The 18,907-nt window shown below is 53.4% G+C and overlaps 1 protein-coding gene across 3 annotated transcripts in view; it reads right to left on the bottom strand.

Moving 5' to 3' along the window:
• KATNIP (katanin interacting protein) overlaps positions 1 to 18,907 on the bottom strand; it is a 211,076-nt gene that overhangs the window by 139,104 nt on the left and 53,065 nt on the right. For all 3 annotated transcript variants that reach the window (XM_075564655.1, XM_075564654.1, XM_075564653.1), the window contains 2 exons: positions 9,358 to 9,434; positions 796 to 965 (listed from right to left, as the gene is read on the bottom strand). In XM_075564655.1, the coding sequence (XP_075420770.1) occupies positions 796 to 965; positions 9,358 to 9,434 (247 nt within the window). The remainder of the gene's footprint in view (positions 1 to 795; positions 966 to 9,357; positions 9,435 to 18,907) is intronic.

Raw genomic sequence — 18,907 nt, 5'->3', positions numbered from 1 at the left:
TCAGAGTAGAAAGTAACAGAACAGGGTACAAATACCTGGCTCTGCTGCGTCCGTAACCCTCCCCCCTCTCCAGCTCAGTTACTGCACACTGGCCTCCCAGAGAGGCTTCTTCCCCACAGCAACGGGCCCGAAGGGAACCTGGCTCTCAAGCTCTGCCAACCTCCTGCTGGCTCTGGGGTCTCACGGGACCTGCCGTGGGCTGGCAGGTCTTCTGTCGCACCTCGCCTTCGTCATGTGCTTTGGTTACAGATCACACAGTACGTGTTTCAGCTACTCCGGCCCAGAGTAGCGAAATGCAGAAACAAGCGGAAGGCCCACTGTCACAAAGGGCTTAGCTACTGAAGCCCATGGTGGAAGGGACAGCCAGGGACAGTCCCAAAGAGCCCCGGGAAGAAAGGCCTTCAGTGACAGGCACTTGAGATCTCAGAAATGTCAAAGCCAGGAGCTCATAGCTCTGGCCACCTTCACCCTGGGGGAGTGGAGGTCAAGTTGACCAGAAGTTTAAAGGAGGCTAGTCCTCTCTTTTCTCACCCTGGCCAGGCAGGCACGGCTGTGCTTGGCTGTTCCAGGGGGTCAGATGGCGGGTCTGCAGGGGGTCTGCACTGGTGGATTTGGGGAAGTCGGTTGTTGGGCCTGGAACCACCTCTGACGCCGCTGCTCGGCCTGGTACCACCCCCACGTCTCCAGCGAGCGGACTCAGGGCAACCAGTATCAGCTGCAAAGCCCCCGGGTCTGGGATGTGGCTTGGCTTCGCCCTCTCCTCACTGACAGAGCTGTGGCTCGGCCAGCACTCACCATGCGTCCCCTCGGCCTGCGAGGAGCTTCTGGCAAAGTCCGAGTGCGTGGCTTTGCGAGGCGACGTCCTCAGCTCAGAATTGGCCCCGTTGACGTAGACGGAGAAGCCCTGCTCCAAGTGCTCCAGCCTCAACTGCAGCGGGTCCTTGCTTCTCAGGTGCTTTAATATCCTGGAAGGGAAGGCTGTCGCTGTCACACCGGGCAGTCTGGGCCGGCCCAGCACCCGGCCAATTGCTGCCCCAATGGCCAGGTGCCTCTAGGCAGGGACTCAGCCGTGGGTCTGTGGACCCTGGTGGCGCTTGGGCTCCAGGGCCGAGGCTGGGACCCATGTTAGCAAGCACAAACACATGATCTTTGCCTGGTGTTGCAGCTGCCACACAGCCCAACCTGCTGGGACCCATGGGGTGGGGTGGGGTGGGGGGCTTTACCGTCTGCAAAAGGGACACATCTTCAGTCAGGATGTTAACAAAATGGGGTTTAGTGCTTAAGCCTTTGAGAGAGACTTGACATCACACATCTACACATCAGACACTCTGTGTTTGGTAAACTGAGCAGCTGACTTTTGCTGGAGAGAAAGAAGGCGAGAGGGGGGAAGGGCAGAGGGAGAGAGGGGCGGGGGACTTGGTCCTTCCCCAATCCTGCCATCATGCTGTCTTGGATACTGTCCTGGTGTCCGCCCCAACCTCTCCAGAACCACTCCCACTTGGTGCCCAACTCCTCCGCCTCTTGCAAACACCTTTATGCACCCCCACAGCAACCGCACGAGGGTGCAGACAACCAATCAGTAAGGGGATGCCCGGGCAGCCCCTGCGGTCACGAAACACTGAGCAAATGGGCAAACTTCCAACTTTTCACAATAATCAAAAGATCGGGATCATGACACAAAGGTGCTCTCTATTGTGCCAAGTGTGTCACCCACTTGACATACATAAAGATAGCCAGATTCACCATAACCCTGGGGGGACATGTTTATCCTTCCCATTCGACAGAGAGGGGAACCTGGGGCCCAGAGATGTTTGGTCACGTCTGACAGTACTGGGATGTACACTTAGGCCATTCGATCCAGGTCTTCATCGGCACAACACAAAGGATGGATGCAGCTTGTGAAGATGATGGTGAAACAGCAAACCCAGACATTGCTAGCAAACTCACAGAACCTTCCCAGAAGAAAGCCGAAGCACAGACGGTGCCACACGCTCGGTCTTTGCCCAGTAAACACACTCCAGGGAAAACTGCTCTTGAGCTCCAAATGGCCCACAAGGCGCCGTACGCACTTCATCGTAGCCCTAATTGAAGAACACTGGTTCTTGACGACGTGGCCCTACGTGATTCTTGCCCCCAAGAAGAGATGACTGAAGACATGGGTGCTATAGCAAAGTGTGGCGAAGGGAGCCGAGGGTGCCTGGCTATCAGAAAGAATAAATCGTGTCTGTCTGGGGTCTTAAAGGTTTGTTTAAGTGAGGTGTCAGCTAAATCCACATGGAAGAAGCACACCGTCTTATGAGATCTCAGGATCATAAATAAGTAAATCCAAGACCAGAAGAGGGAATGGAGTTAGTTTAAATTCTGAACACCCAGGGGGCAGAAGGCTGTGGGTGAGAGTGAAAGCCCAAATCCATTTGCCGGGTCCTCTCCTGGATCACGCCTCTGGTGAATTCCCTCTGACTACTGACCAGGGATGCAAACAGCGCTGCCGTCAGAGTGCATGGACAGTGCACAGTGCAGATGGGTTAGGTTAAAATGCAACGCCGTATCACTTAGTCTCCCTTGAGGCTCATTTCAAATTTGTCCTAGCTTTGAATATTTTCTGCCTTTTTTGTAATGTGATGTGAGTGTTTATAAAGGATAGAAGTTTCAGGTTTTACAGTTAACGGAACACAGAACTGTACCCCCCACACGTGGTGGCCTGAGGAGAGAGAGAGACCACAGGACGGCTGAGCGAAGGCAGAGGAGCAGTGGGAAAGAGCTCTGCTTTCCTTTTCCTATTGAGGTTTTTCTATGTTTAATTTTGTTATTGTTTTCTCATGACTTTCTGTATAAGAAATCCAGGATAGTTCCGTCTATATAGAGAGAGTAACTGGAGGAGTAGTTCCTCCGGGTATGGCAGGGGAGGTTGGGGGGAAATAGGGAACTAAGTACAGGAAAGAAGAAAATGTTCTAAACTTGATTGTGGTGAAGATGGCACAACTCTTTTTCTATGATTAAACCATGTCAACATGTAAATTACACGTCAATAAAACTGCTGGCTGAAAAAAAGAAAGAGACAATCACAACACTGCAGTCATGACAAAACCTTGAGAGTGCCCCACTAGCCCTGGGGACACAGTAGCCTTACACACTGAGTTGTTAATCACAACTTCAGCGGTTCAAACCCACCAGCTGCTCCAAAGGAGAAAAAATGAGGCTGTGTGCTCCTGTGAAGACTTAAAGTCTTGGCAGCCCATCGGGGCAGTTTTGCTCTGTCCCATAGAGCTGCTCTGCGTCAGAATCAACTCCGTGGCAGCGAGTTGGAAATTTTGAGGGAAGCGGACGCTGGAGTCTTACGTGGCCATTGTAACTGAAGACGCTGTATAAAGGTGATGGGAGAGAGGAGAGGCGGGTCTGGAGACCCACAGTAAAAGTGCTCAAATTGAGACCCGAGTTGAGCTGGGCGGGGGTGGCATGGTGGGACATGTCTCGGTTTTGTTTTTCAAATATTCCCCGAGCTGCTGATACATCCATCTTTTCCCCAGTTCTGACAGGAGCATTCATTACAGACTGCTTATCTCCTGGCAGCCTCGGGGGGCTGGGAGATACCTGATTGTTGGGCAACAGCGTGAAACACAAAGAAAACACAAGTAACCAGGAGAGATCTCCAGTGTGGTGAGCGGCAATCCGCAAAGCAAACACCCAAGAGTGCTCTGGGCACCTGCAGTCTCCAGGGAGAGGTGCGGAGTGCGTATGTGTTTGGGGGTGGGATGGGGGAGAGATCGGGGCCCTAGGGGCTCCAAGTCAGGGACCTAATCTCCCAGGACCTGCCTTACCTTCCCTCTCAGAGCCCACCCTGGGGCCAGACATTACGTTTAAGGTTTAAAGGGTTCCAGAACTTGGGCCTGGCCCTCCACGCATGCCTCTCTGTAAGCAGTGCGACGGATGAAAATGTGGATTTAGGACACTGATAAATGAGATGATCATTTGGCCTGGGAACGGAAAGGAGTTGCTTCAGCAGCGCCTCCTGCAGCTGAGCTCAGGGGAGCTGCAGGCTCTTTAATGAGTGCTGGGCTTTAATGAACAGCCTGCTTTGCATAAGGGGCCACACCCTGTTCTCCAGCTCTGGCTTATTTTTTGGTTGTATCGGCTGCTGGGTCTGACATCCGATGATGAAGGGTCTGCCTGTGTGTGGCTCTTCTCCCTCCGGGCTGCTGGGATCTAAGCTTGGGGCGAAGAACTGTGAGAGGGGGATTGGGGTGGGCACTCTCCACTCCATTTCTGAACAATTGACCTTGAGAGCTGGTGGTGGGGTGGGGAGCACAGCATTGGCGGGAGGGCCCTGCTGTGGCCTTAGTGGGAGGGACCCTTAGCTCTGGTGTACAGAGGAAGACAAGGCGGCCCAGTGAGGCTGAGGTCGGAGGGAGTGTCTACCCGGAGGGAGTGAGGTGGGGAGGCGGTGGCTGGGTGGTGAAGAGGTCTTACAAACACAGGTCAACCAGAGTCACTGCATCAAGTGGACTCTGACTCCTAGTGACCCCACAGGGCAGAGCAGAACTGCCCTTTTGGGTTTCCAAGAAGGTGAATCTCGACAGCAGGTGACCCAGTGCCTCACCTGTCCCCCGAGGGGGGCCTGCTGAGCAGCCCCACCGTAACCCACTGAGCTGTACCCAAAGGGCAAGGGGAAGTGCCTGAGGGGCAGCTTCACTGTGGCTGGGGGTGTGGCTGACAGGCTGCCTGGTCTCTGGGCAGCGTGGTTGCCCCTGGGTGGTGGGAGCCCAACCCGGCCCCTCTAACCCTGCTTCCCTCTCCCAGTGTTGAGGGGCTCTCTACAAGGAGTAGATAGATGGAGATTCTCTGGATGTCAGTTCCGGCAGACAGCTTTCTCCGTGTTCAAAGGAGGAAGGAAGGGGGAAAGGAGAAAAGTTGGCTGACTGGGTAGGGGGTGGGGATTGGGGCTGACCATGGGCCTTCAAGGACAGAATCTTGTCCTGCCCTCCAGAAGCCCTGCTCTTGGTTCTACCACCAGCCCTGCATCTGTACATGGACTTGCCCAAGGCCAGAGAGGCCAGCATGCAGCTGAGCCAGGACTGACGATCCAGCTCACGGGGCTGCAGGTCCTGCGCTCGCTGGCACGCACGCGCACACACACATCTCTCTGCTGCTGCCTAGCCTGGCATCTCCAACTTCCGCCGTCACTCAGAGGGGCTCTGAGCCAGGACAGTCCAAAGGAGGAAGAGGTAGTGCCGCTTGAGTCCAGCCTGGAAGGAGACAGTGAGCTGTGGGGGCCACAGCGTGTCCTCTCAATGGCACCTCAGTGGAGTTCTCAGCTCCCACACCTGCACGTGCACTGCTGAGTTCCCAGTTTGCATGACCTTAAGCAAGTCACTGCCCCTCCAGGGCACTGACCCCTTCTGCCAAATGAGATGCTGGGAGCCAGGTGGAAGGGGGCTGCTATTGTCAGGATGATTCTGGGCTAAGCCACTAAGCCACTGGTGGTGCGATGACCCCATGGGCGCTCCTTCCCTTTGCCTTCCCTCACCGGGCACTGGGTTCACTCTCCCTGGCTGGCTATCCTCAAATGACCTTTTTCCAGGATCAAGTGAATGGTAATGCCCTCACTGGATTCTCACTGGTGAGCAAACCCCTGCTCGCCTTCCCATAGAAGAGCCCTGGTCTTTCCATCGCTCCTCACATCGAAGCCCAACGGTCACTCAGGTGGCTCCTGGTGAGACGTGTTGGGTATGATAACGTTTTTCCTGATGGGTGAGTGACTGGAATGCCTATAGATGTGCTGGGAGGAGCCGCACTGTGCATTTGGGTAGGTAGGGGGTGGGGCACAGGGTGGCCAGGCTCCCAGGGTCCTCGCTGCCCAGCGCTCATTCCTGGAGTTTGTTACGTGACTGCATGCCACCTTCTGATGTGTGTGTGTGTGTGTGTGTGTGCGCACACGCGTGTGTTTGTGCGAAGACCTGTGCTTTTTCCCTGCTCAGCAACTCTCCTTCGTCTTCCGAAATTGTCCCACCAATCTTCCTTTGGGGAACTGTCCTGCTCTTCCCCTAACTCCATGTGGTTTGAGTGGAGCCGACTCTGGCTGGGGACTCAGTCAGACTCTGCCACCTCACCTCAGGGAAGGGACTCTACAGTCTGCTGGCTATCAAGAACGAAGCGCTCTCTTTTCTCGAGGGGGTGGGGGGGAGGGTGTGAGTGTGGGATTCCAGGAGCCATCACTGCCACCGTGAAGGACTCTGCCTGGGGATGAAGTTAACGTGGGAGACCAGAGCTGGGAAGTGGAGGATGGCTGGTTTGGGTGGCATGTCACCTAGATCCAGCTATGCCTGAAGCTACTATTCCCCTCCCTGGATTTCTTGCTGAGATGAGTCCATTCGTTCACTTGTCCTTGGGCTTTGGTCCCTTACAGTCAAATGAGCACTAAGTAAAACAGTCAGTACTTCCTCATCTTGATGGTCCTCTGTACACCTGTGTACTGCCAGACACCTAGGGAGCCCTGGTGGTGCCGTGGTTGCATGCTGGACTGCAATCCACGTGGTCAGCAGTACAAAACCACCAGCAGCTTGAGGGGAGAAGACTGGGGTTTGTCCTCCACAAACAATCGCAGTCTCAGAAACCCACAGGGGGTCACTCTGAGTCAGAATTGATTCAATGGCAGTGGGTCTAAAGCCAGACACCTAGAAGGTTTTGCATGAGACACTGCTAAATGGATAAGTGATGTCACTCAGCATCTTTCAGGGGCTCTGTTCTGGGCAGATCTCTCCCAAGAACTTTCCCAAATGGTGGCACGTCCCTATCCTGAGTTCTACTCAGGTGCCCACTGAAAAGCGCAGATGGTGGGTTTTCCAGGTTCTCTTGAAAACTGCTAACCTGCAAGGTCGGGAGTTCAAAGCCACCAGCCAGAGAAGGGGCTTTCTGCCCCTGTAAAGTCTGAAAGTCTAGGGAGCCTAAAGGTGCAATTCCACCTCTGTGTGCTGAGCCACTGTAAGTTGGAATTGATGCGATCGAGGGTGATTAGCAACCCCGGCAGTTTTCTCAATGCCTGCCCGTTTACGACACTGCCACACTAAGTAAGAAAGCGCAGTCCAGCTCTGCCATGTCCTGCCTGTGAGAACTTCAGCACGTGGCTTAGCTCTTGGAGGAGTGCCTGAGAAACACCGACAGTGAAGCGCTCAACTACCAGCCCAAAGGTTGGCAGTTCAAACCCACCCAGGGACACCTCGGAAGATAGGGCTGGCAGTGTGGTTCTCAAAGGTCCCAGCCTTGAAACTCATGCACATCACCATCCTACTCTGCACGGTGGCACCTGAGTCAGAATCAACTCGATGGCAACTGATGAGCACTGGTTCAGAGGTTCACTTCCCACTGGGGGTGGGGGTGGGAGGGTGAGGAGAGGTGGCCGCCTTCCTGCAGACTCTGGCAATGACCGTATGGGCGTCATAGTGGGGTTTGGCATGGGCAGTGGAGGGGGTTGGGGGTAGGGCGCAAGAGACTGAACTCCAACCACAGGCAGACAGGGCCCCTTGTCAAGGGTCAAATGGTTTCTGCCTCATTGGGTGGAGTGGTGATCGAGGGGGCCAGGTGCCTGGCAGGAGCCTAGCACTCCAAAAACAGCGCCTGACACATTGTTCTACCTGATGGAGCTCCAGCAGCACACCCACCTGGCACAGGTGCCTGCTTCCAGGCATGTCTGTGCCGCTCTGCCTTCTAATGCCCTGTGACCCCCTCTGGGTGACAAATCCTCCGCCAAGATGTCATGGCAGCTCAGTCTCAGCATCTATTTCAACGGCCTTATCCCTGGGGCCTTGTTGCTGGGGATCCCCAGATAGGCTGCTGGCTAGACTGCGCCCCAGTGAAGGAGAGCACCTTACTCAGAAGAGATGATACTTTCCTTCCCAGACTAGTCACATGCCAACAACGGTGCCAGCACCTAGGTGTCAGGTGGCATCATCCAGCCTGCTAGAGAGCAGACAACACCTAGGCTGGTTTCTCCTCGTGTGGTGGGGGGGGTGAGCACGAGGCAGCTGGGCACAGAGGCCGTGGAGTAGGGTGAGGAATGAGGGTCCTGCCAGGCGGTAATGCACGGGGGGAGCCCCATGCATAATGTCACTGGTGCCCTTGCTAACGAGCACTGGGAGTCCAGCTGGCTGGCGACAACCCCCAGGTTCTAGTGTCTGGATGACCACACGGCCATTCCCACAAAGGCAAAGCCTGGGTCAGCGGCCAGCTGCCTGGACCTGGGTGGCAGGGTGTGCAGCCAAACAAATAAGCTCACTCTCACGGCCATTGCGTCATCTGACTCACAGTGACCATAGAGGGCAGAATGGAGCTGCCCCTGCGGTTCCTGAGACTAACTCTTTACAGGAGCAGGCAGACTCGTCTTTCTCCAGAAGAGCGGCCGGCGGGTGAACTGCTGACCTTGCGATTAGCAGAGCAGCGCATAACTAACCACCACGCACGAACGCCACCAGGGCTCCCTGGGTCTGCCACGGTCTTCAGATTGTCCTGTGATGTCGTCGGTTTCATTAGCAACATTTCAAAACTCGGGACACAGCACAACACAACGCCAGGTCTCCAGCTACTCAGACGAAAACAAGCAACATGGACGATCTGGGCCTGTGTTCCCAGAGCACACCCAGGGGCCGAGAGCACTAGGCGGGGGGTCCCTCCACCCCACAACTCCTGTCCCCACTAGGACGGCTTAATTCACATCTCACCTCTTGGTTTCTCTTAGCACCTGAGTTTGCAAACCCAGTTCAAGGCAATGTTTAGTTAGAGGAACACCACTGGCGGGCTGACAACAAGCTTCCCCTGGCCTTGCAGAGGCCTCTTAGGAGAGGAAGCCTCCTTCAAGTCAGGCCACTCAGCCCTGACCTTGATCACAGAAACATCGCGTGGGCGGCAGGAGCCAAAACCGGTCCTGAGTTAAAGGTAAATGACATGTCCACCAACTTCAAACATGTAAAATGACTGCCATCTCAGAGCAAGGCATGACAGGCTCGGATTTCACCGCCTGCCAGATCACAGGCTGGGCTGGGCAGGTGACTGATGCGCAGGCTGTGCCAGACTCAGGTCTTTCATGACAACCCCACCTGCTCCTGGACAGAAGCAAGAGGCGAGAGGCGAGAGGCGGGAGGTGGCACTCGCAGGTCCGACAGCTTACTACAGCTCACGCAAACACAGCAGCAAAATCGGGGGCAGGGGAAACAGAGCCTGGGATGGCAGGTAGGATCCTAAGCCACCTGGCGGAGGATGGCTGCACCCCATTCCTATCTGCGCCGGGGTCTGCAGGCGGTTAATGAACCTACACAGGGTTTTTAGTCGGCTGAAACAAAGGGCTGCCGTCGAGCGGCTTCATCTTACCGGTTCCTCTGCTGAAGCAATATTAAATACTCATCATGTTTCTCATCAAAGTCTGTCACCATGTCCTTAGTGTAACCCTGAAAGGAAGAAACAGACTGGTGTGATATTGGCAAGCGGGAAGCACCGACTGAGAAGCCAGGAGGCGCAGGCACTTGTGGGAGGCGGAGGCGGCGGCGGCGGTGGCTGCAGCAGCCCGCCTTGACGGAAGGCCAGGCTCCCCGGGCGCATCCCTTGGCAACTCAGGACCCCAGAGGCTGCCTGATGGCCCCAAAGGTCTGGATCACGCACAGCTCGAATCATCTACAAGACAAGACGGTCGATTCCCCAGGCCCGCCACCTCTCGAGAACGCCGTGGCTCTTGTCAGACTGTGGCTCTCCCAGCTTCTCCGTCCTTCACGGATGATCTCGCCGTCATCACCAATGTAATCCGAGGCAGCTGCATAAGAAGGGGTCTCGGTGGCCTTGTGCCATCACCAGAAAAGCACCTGCTCCTTGGCACCTCACCGGCTGCAGAAGTGCTCGCCCCAGAGAGTGAAGGCCCGTGGAGGGGCCTCTGCTGGGCTGAGTCTCCTCCTCTGGCAACAGGGCTCAGGGCTTCCTTAGGGTGATCATTCAACTCGGGGTTCCAGTTCGCCATCTTCCTTCGACTGGGGTGCCCTGGGAGTTCCTTTGCCCTCCTCTTGGATCCTGCCCGTCAGTCAGCAGAGAGCCGGAGAGAGGGACACCCCCACCCCCACGATGTCATGTGAACCCCTGGATCCAGGCGTCCTGAATCCTTAGCTGGGTATTTCAGGGGTTGCTTTAGAAGCTTCCGTTGCATTTATGTCCTCGGCAGCAGGAGTGTGTGAACAAACCACAAGCGCCCGGGCGGAGATCGATCAGCCCTATCGTGATTTTCACAGGAGATGCCACTGGGTAGGTTCCCACTCAGAGTGGCCCTACGTTCAACAGAAGGAAATGCTGCTTCTTAGAGGCTCACGTGGATACCACAGATAACAACACACACACACACACACACACACACACACACACACACACACACCATATACATACACCGTCAGTTCTCACCCATAGAGGCCCCCCAAAGCTACAAATCCTTACAGGAACAGAAAGCTCATCTTTCACCCACAAATCAGCCAGTGGGTATGAATCCCAGCACCAGCTTCATAAATATAAACACTATGTCTATAATAACATGCCTACACACATACTGACATGTATATATGTTAACATGCAGAGTAACATGTGCATGTGTGCACGTAGATGACAATGAAAGTTCTATTATGTGATATATATTCCTCTGGGATTTTTTTGCTTATAATACATGTCTTGGTAAACACACACATTGTTTTATTTTATTTCAGAAAAACACTTTATTAGGGGCTCACACAACTCTTATCACAATCCATACATACATCAATTGGACACACATTGTTGTAAAACCAAAATAAGACCACACCCAAACAATGCTTTCCGACTTACTGTGTTTCTTAGATAACTTTCTGCCACGGAATGCTGTAAGGCTACTAGGTAAACTTGGTACTGGTCACAAGTTACAGCAGCTACACGACTTGCATTTCAAATGGCAACTAGACCGAGCAGGGACAATAGACAAGGATGTGCTGTGAATGAAAACCCTAATGGCCATCAGGAGAGGAGAGAATGCAGAGATCTCTATTGTCTTCTTAATGCCTGGAAATCTGGCTTTAACCCATTGTTCTACGGAACCCAACCCCTCCTTTTCAACTGCTTGGGGAGGGGGGGTGGGGCAGGGAACTCTTGGTCTCCCAGCCTCCAAATTCTCTTCCTTTGGCATCTGCAGTAGAGGGAGCCCCCAGCCCTCGGCAACTCTCCAACCCCCCTTTCTCTCTGCCCTCGGTGGTGGGAGTCAGCCTCACCCTTCTCTACAGCCCCTCTATGCTGTTTCTGACCCAGGAAACAGAACCCTCTGTGAGAGGGGCATGCCTGCTCCAGGGTGAAGAGACCCATCTCTGTCTTTCTCTTCCTGCAGGACCCAGGTTGCTGCCAACGGCTCACCTGTCCCCGAAATCCCCACTTTTCCTCCCAGGAACCCCCTTCTCTTCCTAGGCCCATCCAGGACAGGATGCAGGGACCCCACCTCTTCTCCTGATGTCTCTGAAACAAGAACAGAAAACCTCTGAGCTTTACCGGGGCTTTCCTGTGGGCTGGGCTGGCCAGCCAAGGGAGTGAGCAATGCTTAGGAAATTACATGGAACGAAACAACAGCAAAACTAGCAATAGCTTTCCCTGTTCTTTTGCATCTCCATTTCCTGCCTTCCCGGGATGCCCGCTGTGTCTTCCCCGGGCACTGTGAGGCATGAACCACGGCGAAGCACGGCGGCCCTCGGGAGGAAGGCTGGTTTGCAGGATTTGGGGTCTGGGGAGGAACTCAGTTCCTTCCAAATGAACAACATGAGGATTCTGGGGGCAGTTTACACAGCATCTTCGAATGCATGTGCCTTAGTTACCTCGTGCAGCCGCTGTACAGAAACACCGCGAGGGCTTTAACACGCAGACATGTATTCTTTCACAGTTATCGGGCTTTCTCTGTCCTTTGGTTCTGGGGGCATGTCCTTGCCTCCTTTCGACCCCTGGGAGTCTGGCACTCCTTGCGCATCTCCACGTGCCTTGGTGCCCGTCTTCCCCTGGGTTTAGGAGGTTCTCAGCATAGGATCCCTGGGTCCAAAGGGTGCGCTCTGCTCCCAGTCCCTCCTTCTTGGTGATCGGGCCCTCGCTCTCTCTTAGCGTCTCTCTCCTTCTATCTCTTGCAAGACAAACCCGAGGGAAACTTCACTTATATGGGACCAAGGGCTGCGACATCTCACCCCGATCTCCTTATAACTGATGCAGTGATCACATCAGAGAAGATCATGGGGGATGATCACATCATTCCATAACTGCCAAGCCACCGAGAATCGCGGCCCAGTCAAGCTGGCACACTTTTCTGGAGAACACTGTTCAAGCTAGGGCAGCGGTTCTCAACCTGTGGGTCGTGACCCCTTTGAGGATCAAATGACCCTTTCACAGGGGTCGCCCGATTCATAACAGTATCAAAATGACAGTTATGAAGTAGCAATGAAAATAATGTTATGGTTGGTGGGGGCGGGGGGGAGGGGGGAGTGTCACCACATTAGGAAGGCTGAGAACCACTGATCTAGGACAACAAGATTCTCCTTTGGTCTTCCTAGCAGCTCCTGAAGTGGGGATTAGTGGCCCATCTAAGTACAGGGAGACCTCGCCCACGCATCTTCCTGGAACATGGTCCCTGCTCCTCGGCAATTTACATAACCATTTTGAAATATTAAAGTGACCACTGACATATGATGGTATGAAATGAAACATTTAATGACATTTTTAGATGAACTACGAGACTTCAAAGACATTTCGGCTTGTTTTTCTCCTCCACTCTCTGGGAACGCATTTATTCTCTGCCCGGAAGGAGCTGGCAGCAGAAAAACGTGAAGAGCACAGCCAGCTCCCGGGCTACCTGCTTCTCAGGGACCTGCCCCGGGTCCCTCACATGCTGCGGAGGACCCCAGGTCACCCACGGGCTCCGTTGACATGAGGGTTCGAGCGCAGTGACAGCAGACGAGACCCAAGAGTCTCCATTACCAAGAAGCTCCCAGGCCCTGCCCAGGGACCACAGGTGAGCATCAAGGGCCTGGACCTGGACAGGTACACTACTGTACCTGTACTACTTAGTCCCTACCCCCACCTCTGCTTCTCACGTCTCTGCACTGCGGCTGGAAAGACACACTCTCTGGAGTCTGGTCTTAGGGCTAAGCGTCTTAATCTGTAACTTGCCTGGTTGGGTCTCTCTTTAGGGGGCAGGACTTACCTGTGGCCTGGATGTGGTAACACGTGGAAAGGAGTTGTCTTAGCACCTGGAACTCGGAAGCGCCACGAAGCAGTAGGTATAGTTCCATGGATTAACTCCATTAGCCCTCATTATCCCCCACACTCAGGACTCCCCTCAAACACTGCATGCCTTTTCCAGAAGCCCAAGCCCATTCCCACTCCAGCCGCTCCCCAAATCCCCTCCAAGGCCCAGCGCGGTTCCCACTGTCTCCATGAAGGAAGTCTTCCCTCACCATTCTCGCCCCCACTCACTTCAGCTTCTTCTGAAACCCTGCAATTAGTATTAAATTATATACAATACGGTATGAAATAGTATATAATTAAGTGCTAAGTTGTTAGCATTTAACTGTATATATTGCTCACTAATTATCTGGGGGATTTGGAGACCTGCGGATGGGCCCGGAATCCTGCCGCATTCTTTCTCTAGGCCTCAGTTTCCCTGTTGGTGAAGAGGGAGAAGCAGTCAGGCCCGCTTTGCGGGGCGACTATGAGGAGGGTGAACCAGGATGACCCGGGGCCCTGGTCTTTCTTGTTCTTGACTGGAAGCTAAATGACAATTTCCTGGAGGCCAGATGCAGGGTTTTGGGAGCTCTGGGAGGCAGAAGGAATGGCTCCTGGGTGGCTGGGTGCCCAGGGCTCCCATCCTAGCCTCCCCACTGCTGCCGGGCATTATGGTGAGGGCAGCTAAGGCTGAATCAGCACTCAGTACCCTTCAGGCCCTATTCTGTTGCTTGTTTGCTTTTGTTTCTTTTTCTTCATGTAATGTTAAATCAAAAATGTTATCACATAGTTTTATCATTGAGACCTCAATGCCTGAATTTTCTGTTTCTTTACTGGCTGCTCTTGACACCACAATGAAGATGTGAAGGTTTCACCAAGATGCACACTTGGTCTGTTCCCTGAAGTGTCCAACCCCCTCTAAAGTCACCAAACTAGACACACTGCAGCCAGAGCGACCCCGCAGGACAGGAGAGAACTGCCCCTGTGGGTTCCCACTGCTACAACGTTGTGAGAGGCATAGAAAGCCTCCTTTTCCTCCCTCGGAGAGGCTGGTGGTTTCAAACTATTGACCTTGCCCAACTCATAACCACTACATCACACTGGGGCTCCTTGTTCAATCCCTAGAGCAGTGTTTCCCAAAGTAGTCAGTGAGCTAGGGAGGCTACAAAAGCAGAGACCTACACTCTATCCTGGATTGTGGACTATCGTGCAAACATTTTTAATGGCTAGGGAGACACAAAATAACTTTTTTTTCCTCTAAGAGGGGACAGTAAGCCACATAAGTTTGGGGTCCTAGCTGTGCCCTACAACAGGGCCTGGTACACACTCAACCCTCAATAAACGCTGGCTGAGTGAACGGAAGAACTGAGGAGCCATGGGAGCAAGGACTTGGCAGCTGAAGCATTTGTGAACGACAAAGGCAGGCCGCAGCATTGGCACATCTGAGAATAAAATCAAAGCCAAACCCGCCGCCGGCAAGTCCCTTCCAACACAGTGACCCTCTCTAGTTCTGACACTGTATATCTGTACAGGAGCAAACAGCCTCATCTTTCTCTCCAGGAGTGGCTGATGGGTTTGAACTGCTGATCTTGCTGCTACCAGCCCAATGCCTAGTGCACAGCGTTGCCATGGTTCTTAATGAAAAAACAAACAAACTCCTAAACACACAACTCATGGCCATCGCAGTAGATCCTGACTCATAGTGACCCTGTAGGGCAGGGTAGAAATACCCGCGAGTTTCCAAGACTGGCATCACTCTTTATGGAAGTAGAAAGCCGCGTCTTTCCCCTGCAGAGTGACTGGTGGTTTCGAACTGCTGCCTTTGTGGTTAGTGGTCCAGCATGTAACCACTATGCCACAGGGCTCCTCAGGGCCAGAGGTTGGTGCTGGGGTTGAGGAAGGGAGAGTTACACACAGCCAAAGGACTGAGGAGTCTGAATGTTGCGTGAAAGCAGTGTCTTGTGGTCATCAGAGTGATCCTGCTCATCTCTATCTTTCTGCTGACTCTGGAGAAAAGGCCCTATTATTCATTCTCTCTGAGGCAGGGGGGGGGGGGAAGCTGGGATTGGAAAGAAACACCTGGCATCAGTTATGCTTCAGAGCACTCAATAGAGTCTGTATTTCAGGGACCACTTATTCCTGAGAGGCCAGAACACTGGAATTCTCCCAAGCAAGCGGATTTAGGGCATGCCAAAGCCTGGGCTGTGTGAAGGAGCCTGTCTGGTATCCGTTGTCAGGCCTGGGAATGTTGAGACCCACGCTCAGCCAGTGTCAGGGCCCCCTAGGGAAGAACAACGCACTGTGATTTCAGGAGGACTGAGGGGGTCATGAGAACACAGCATCTGGGCCACTGCAGGGCTCCCAGAGCAGGGCCTCCACTTAGGAGAAAGCTCCAGGGACTGGGGCCAGTCCACCAGGCTGCCTGAATGGCCATCAATTCTACTCTCGGTAGGAGTCTATTGAATTCCCCCAGTAAGCCTACACTGCAGGGCCTTGGCCCTGTGTTACAGAGGAGGGAATTGGACTGGCCAGAAGGCCACAGGCTTCGAAGCAGTGAGAGCCACTGTGGCTTGGTCGGTTTGGCCTCCATTCCTTTTCTTCTGGTTACGGTCAGTCATTTTCCTGGGGGAAGCCACCTCTCCCTCCCACTAAAGGCAGGCACGGGAGCTGGGCCTGGCCAGTGTGTGGGTATCTCCCTGGACCCAGAGTACCTCAGGGATGGAATGCTGCCTCAAGCCAAGCCAAGAGACAGACTCAACTCGGGGCCTGCCTGGAGCCACTGGGAAAGCCCTGCACCTGTGCCCGTGGAAGCCTTTGCGGTAGGCATTGAGAGCTCCTTGGCTACCATAAAGGGAGAAGCCACTTTTATCGACTGATCAGAGCCATCGTGGTAAGCCTCCTTCGCTGTGCCCTCGGAGCTCTGGTGGCACAGCGGCTAAAGCGCTCCGATGAGAGCTGAAGCGAGGTGCTCGCCGAGAGAAAAGACGAGACGGTCTGCTCCCAGGAAAGGGCTACTCTCTTGGAAACCCACGGGGACAGTTCTTCTGTGTCCGCCAGGGTCAGAATCCACTCCTTGGCAACAGTTAGGGTTGGACTGGTTTGGGGCTTTCCACATTCCAGGGAGAGACTGAGGAAGAAGAACCGGGGATGGAGAGGGAGAGTCAGACCTGGTAGAAACTGGATCCTTCTGGCACTGCCCTCCTCCCCACTCTTATCTAGCCATGTCTGAAGCCAGCACTGTCTTGGATTCTGCCGTCACATAGCCAATTTTATTTTTCTTTACTCAGGTCAGTATGGAGTCTCTGGGTGTGTGTGTGTGTGTGGGGGGGGGGTGTCTGTCTGTCTGTCTGATAGTGGTGAGCAATACACAAGTGAGGCTGAAAAAGGCCACAGCGTGTCTGAGGATTTAGAGAAGCATCTGTTGTTGCTGCCATTGTTGCTGTGAGGCGCCATCAAGTCAGTTCTGACTCAGAGCGACCCTGTCTGTGCACATCAGACAGATGGAAACAATGGCCAGCCCGCCACCATTCTCACAATTGTTCCCATGCTTGAGCCCACGTGGCAGCCACGTGGCAGCCCAAGAGGCAGTCAGTAGAGGAACAAATAACGCCTTAAAGAATATACTTAACAATGGCACTCAGCCAGAGGTGGAGATGTTGGGCCCAAGGGCCAATAGAAGGCCAGCTAAATCATCAATACCAGTTCACGGAATGTCACATGCCTCAGCAAAGGAAACCCGGTCCAGCCCTCCCATTAACTAACTCACTGCCACCCTATTGGAGAGCATAGAACTGCCCCTGCAAGTTTCCAAGACGGTAGTTCTTTATGGGAGTAGACAGCCTCATCCTTCTCCTGTGGAGTCACAGGGGGTTTCAAACTGCCCACTTTGCAGTCCACAGCCCAACAGCAGCGACACGTTAGCTATATGACTGACCAGTTTGGTCCATGAATGAAGTTCTAAATCAGTGGTTCTCCACCTTCCTCATGCCGTGACCCTTTCATACATTTCCTCATGTGGTAGTGAACCCCCAACCATCAAACTGTTTTCATTGCTACTTCATCACTGTCATTTTGCTACTGTTATGAATCGTCATGTAAGTATCTGATATGCAGGATGTATTTTCATTGTGACAAGTTGAACATCATGAAAGCATAGTGGTGAATCACAAAAACAATATGTAATTGTGTATTGTGAAATATTTATTTCTAATGACAAATAAATGAAATTTTGGCTTGAAGCATGGTGTAGCATGGGTAACAGACTTCATGCCAGGTACTCATATGTAGGCGTACCCACCTGGAGACGGATAGAGGAGCAGTGTCTTGGTTCCTAAGACCATCAGAAATATGTTTTTCGATGGTCTTGGGCGACCTCTGTGAAAGGGTCATTCGATCCCCGAAGGGGTTGGTGACCCACAGATTGAGAACCATTGTTCTAAATCTAGAGGAAGGTTCCCCACCCTGCTCCAAGCCCACAGTAACAGCGGGCCTAAATGTAACTCCCAGTGAACACTCTTACTCCTCCTTCAAAACCCACCTGTTTCCCAGCAAATCCATTTTGGGGACCAAGCATTGCTGGGACCTTAACACCTGTGAGTTGAAAGAAAAGATACATGGCCCTGGGCCTGTTTTTCACTGGATTTTCTAACATATCAGATGGATGTCTATGCTCAAATCCCCTTCCCCTACCACAAAATCAATATTCCGTGTTCATAGTGTCCCCATTGTAAACAGAAGCTAAGCAAGACTAAACCGATGGCTGATACTGCCCCCTACAGGTGGTGTGCAGTCACACAAAACAGAGCCTCGAAGATGGGGATTTCCATCACCAAACCCACTGCCATGGCAACAATTCAGCCACACAGAGAATCTGGCTCAGGTTTCCATGACTGTAAATGTCGATGAGAGCAGACACAGAGTGGCTGGGGGGAGGGGGAGCACGGGGATTGAACTGCTGCCAGCAACACAACACCTGACATGCCCCCCCCCCCCCCCGCCGGGCTCCTTTGGGCTAGAAAACTAAACCCAAGTCCCTGCCACGGAGTTGACAGGGGCTCATCATGACTCCGTAGGGCAGGGCAGATCTGCCCCTGCGAGTCTCCCTGACCAGGACTCTGTATGGGAGTAGAAAGCCCTGTCCTCCCACAGAGCGGCTGGTGGTTTCCAGCTGTGGGCCTTGCAGGTAACCACTACACCACCAGGGCTCCTCTGGGCTAGAAGTCCTAACAAATGATGTGCTAGACACGTCCACATGGGCCATCAAAAGGAGGGGCTATGCTACTTTCAAATACCTCAGACTTAAAAGTGGCTACTACTGTGGAGACTAAAAGAAACCCCCAACTCCACCTCACCCCCAACAGATGGCAATGTCTGCACCCCAGGACATGTGAATATGTTGCCTTCCATGTTAAGGGGGACATTGCAGTTACCACTAGGGATCGTGGTATGAAATGATGATCCTGGATTATCTAAACCCCCAAACACTCCCCGCCATCAAGTTGGTTCTGGGCTCACAGTGACCCCATAAAGCAGAACAGAACTGCCTCCCTCCACACCCCACACCCCTCTTGGGTTTCCAAGGCTATAAATCTTTATAGGCGCAGACCGCCTTATCGTTCTCCCATCAAACGGCTGAGCAGCTCAATGTATAGCCCATCACCCCACCAGAGCC

This window comes from Tenrec ecaudatus, chromosome 12 (genome assembly GCF_050624435.1).
Source record: "Tenrec ecaudatus isolate mTenEca1 chromosome 12, mTenEca1.hap1, whole genome shotgun sequence".
Taxonomy (NCBI): Eukaryota; Metazoa; Chordata; class Mammalia; order Afrosoricida; family Tenrecidae; genus Tenrec; species Tenrec ecaudatus.
Note: the sequence above shows the minus strand (reverse complement) of the source record. Positions and strands in the feature narration are given on the sequence as shown.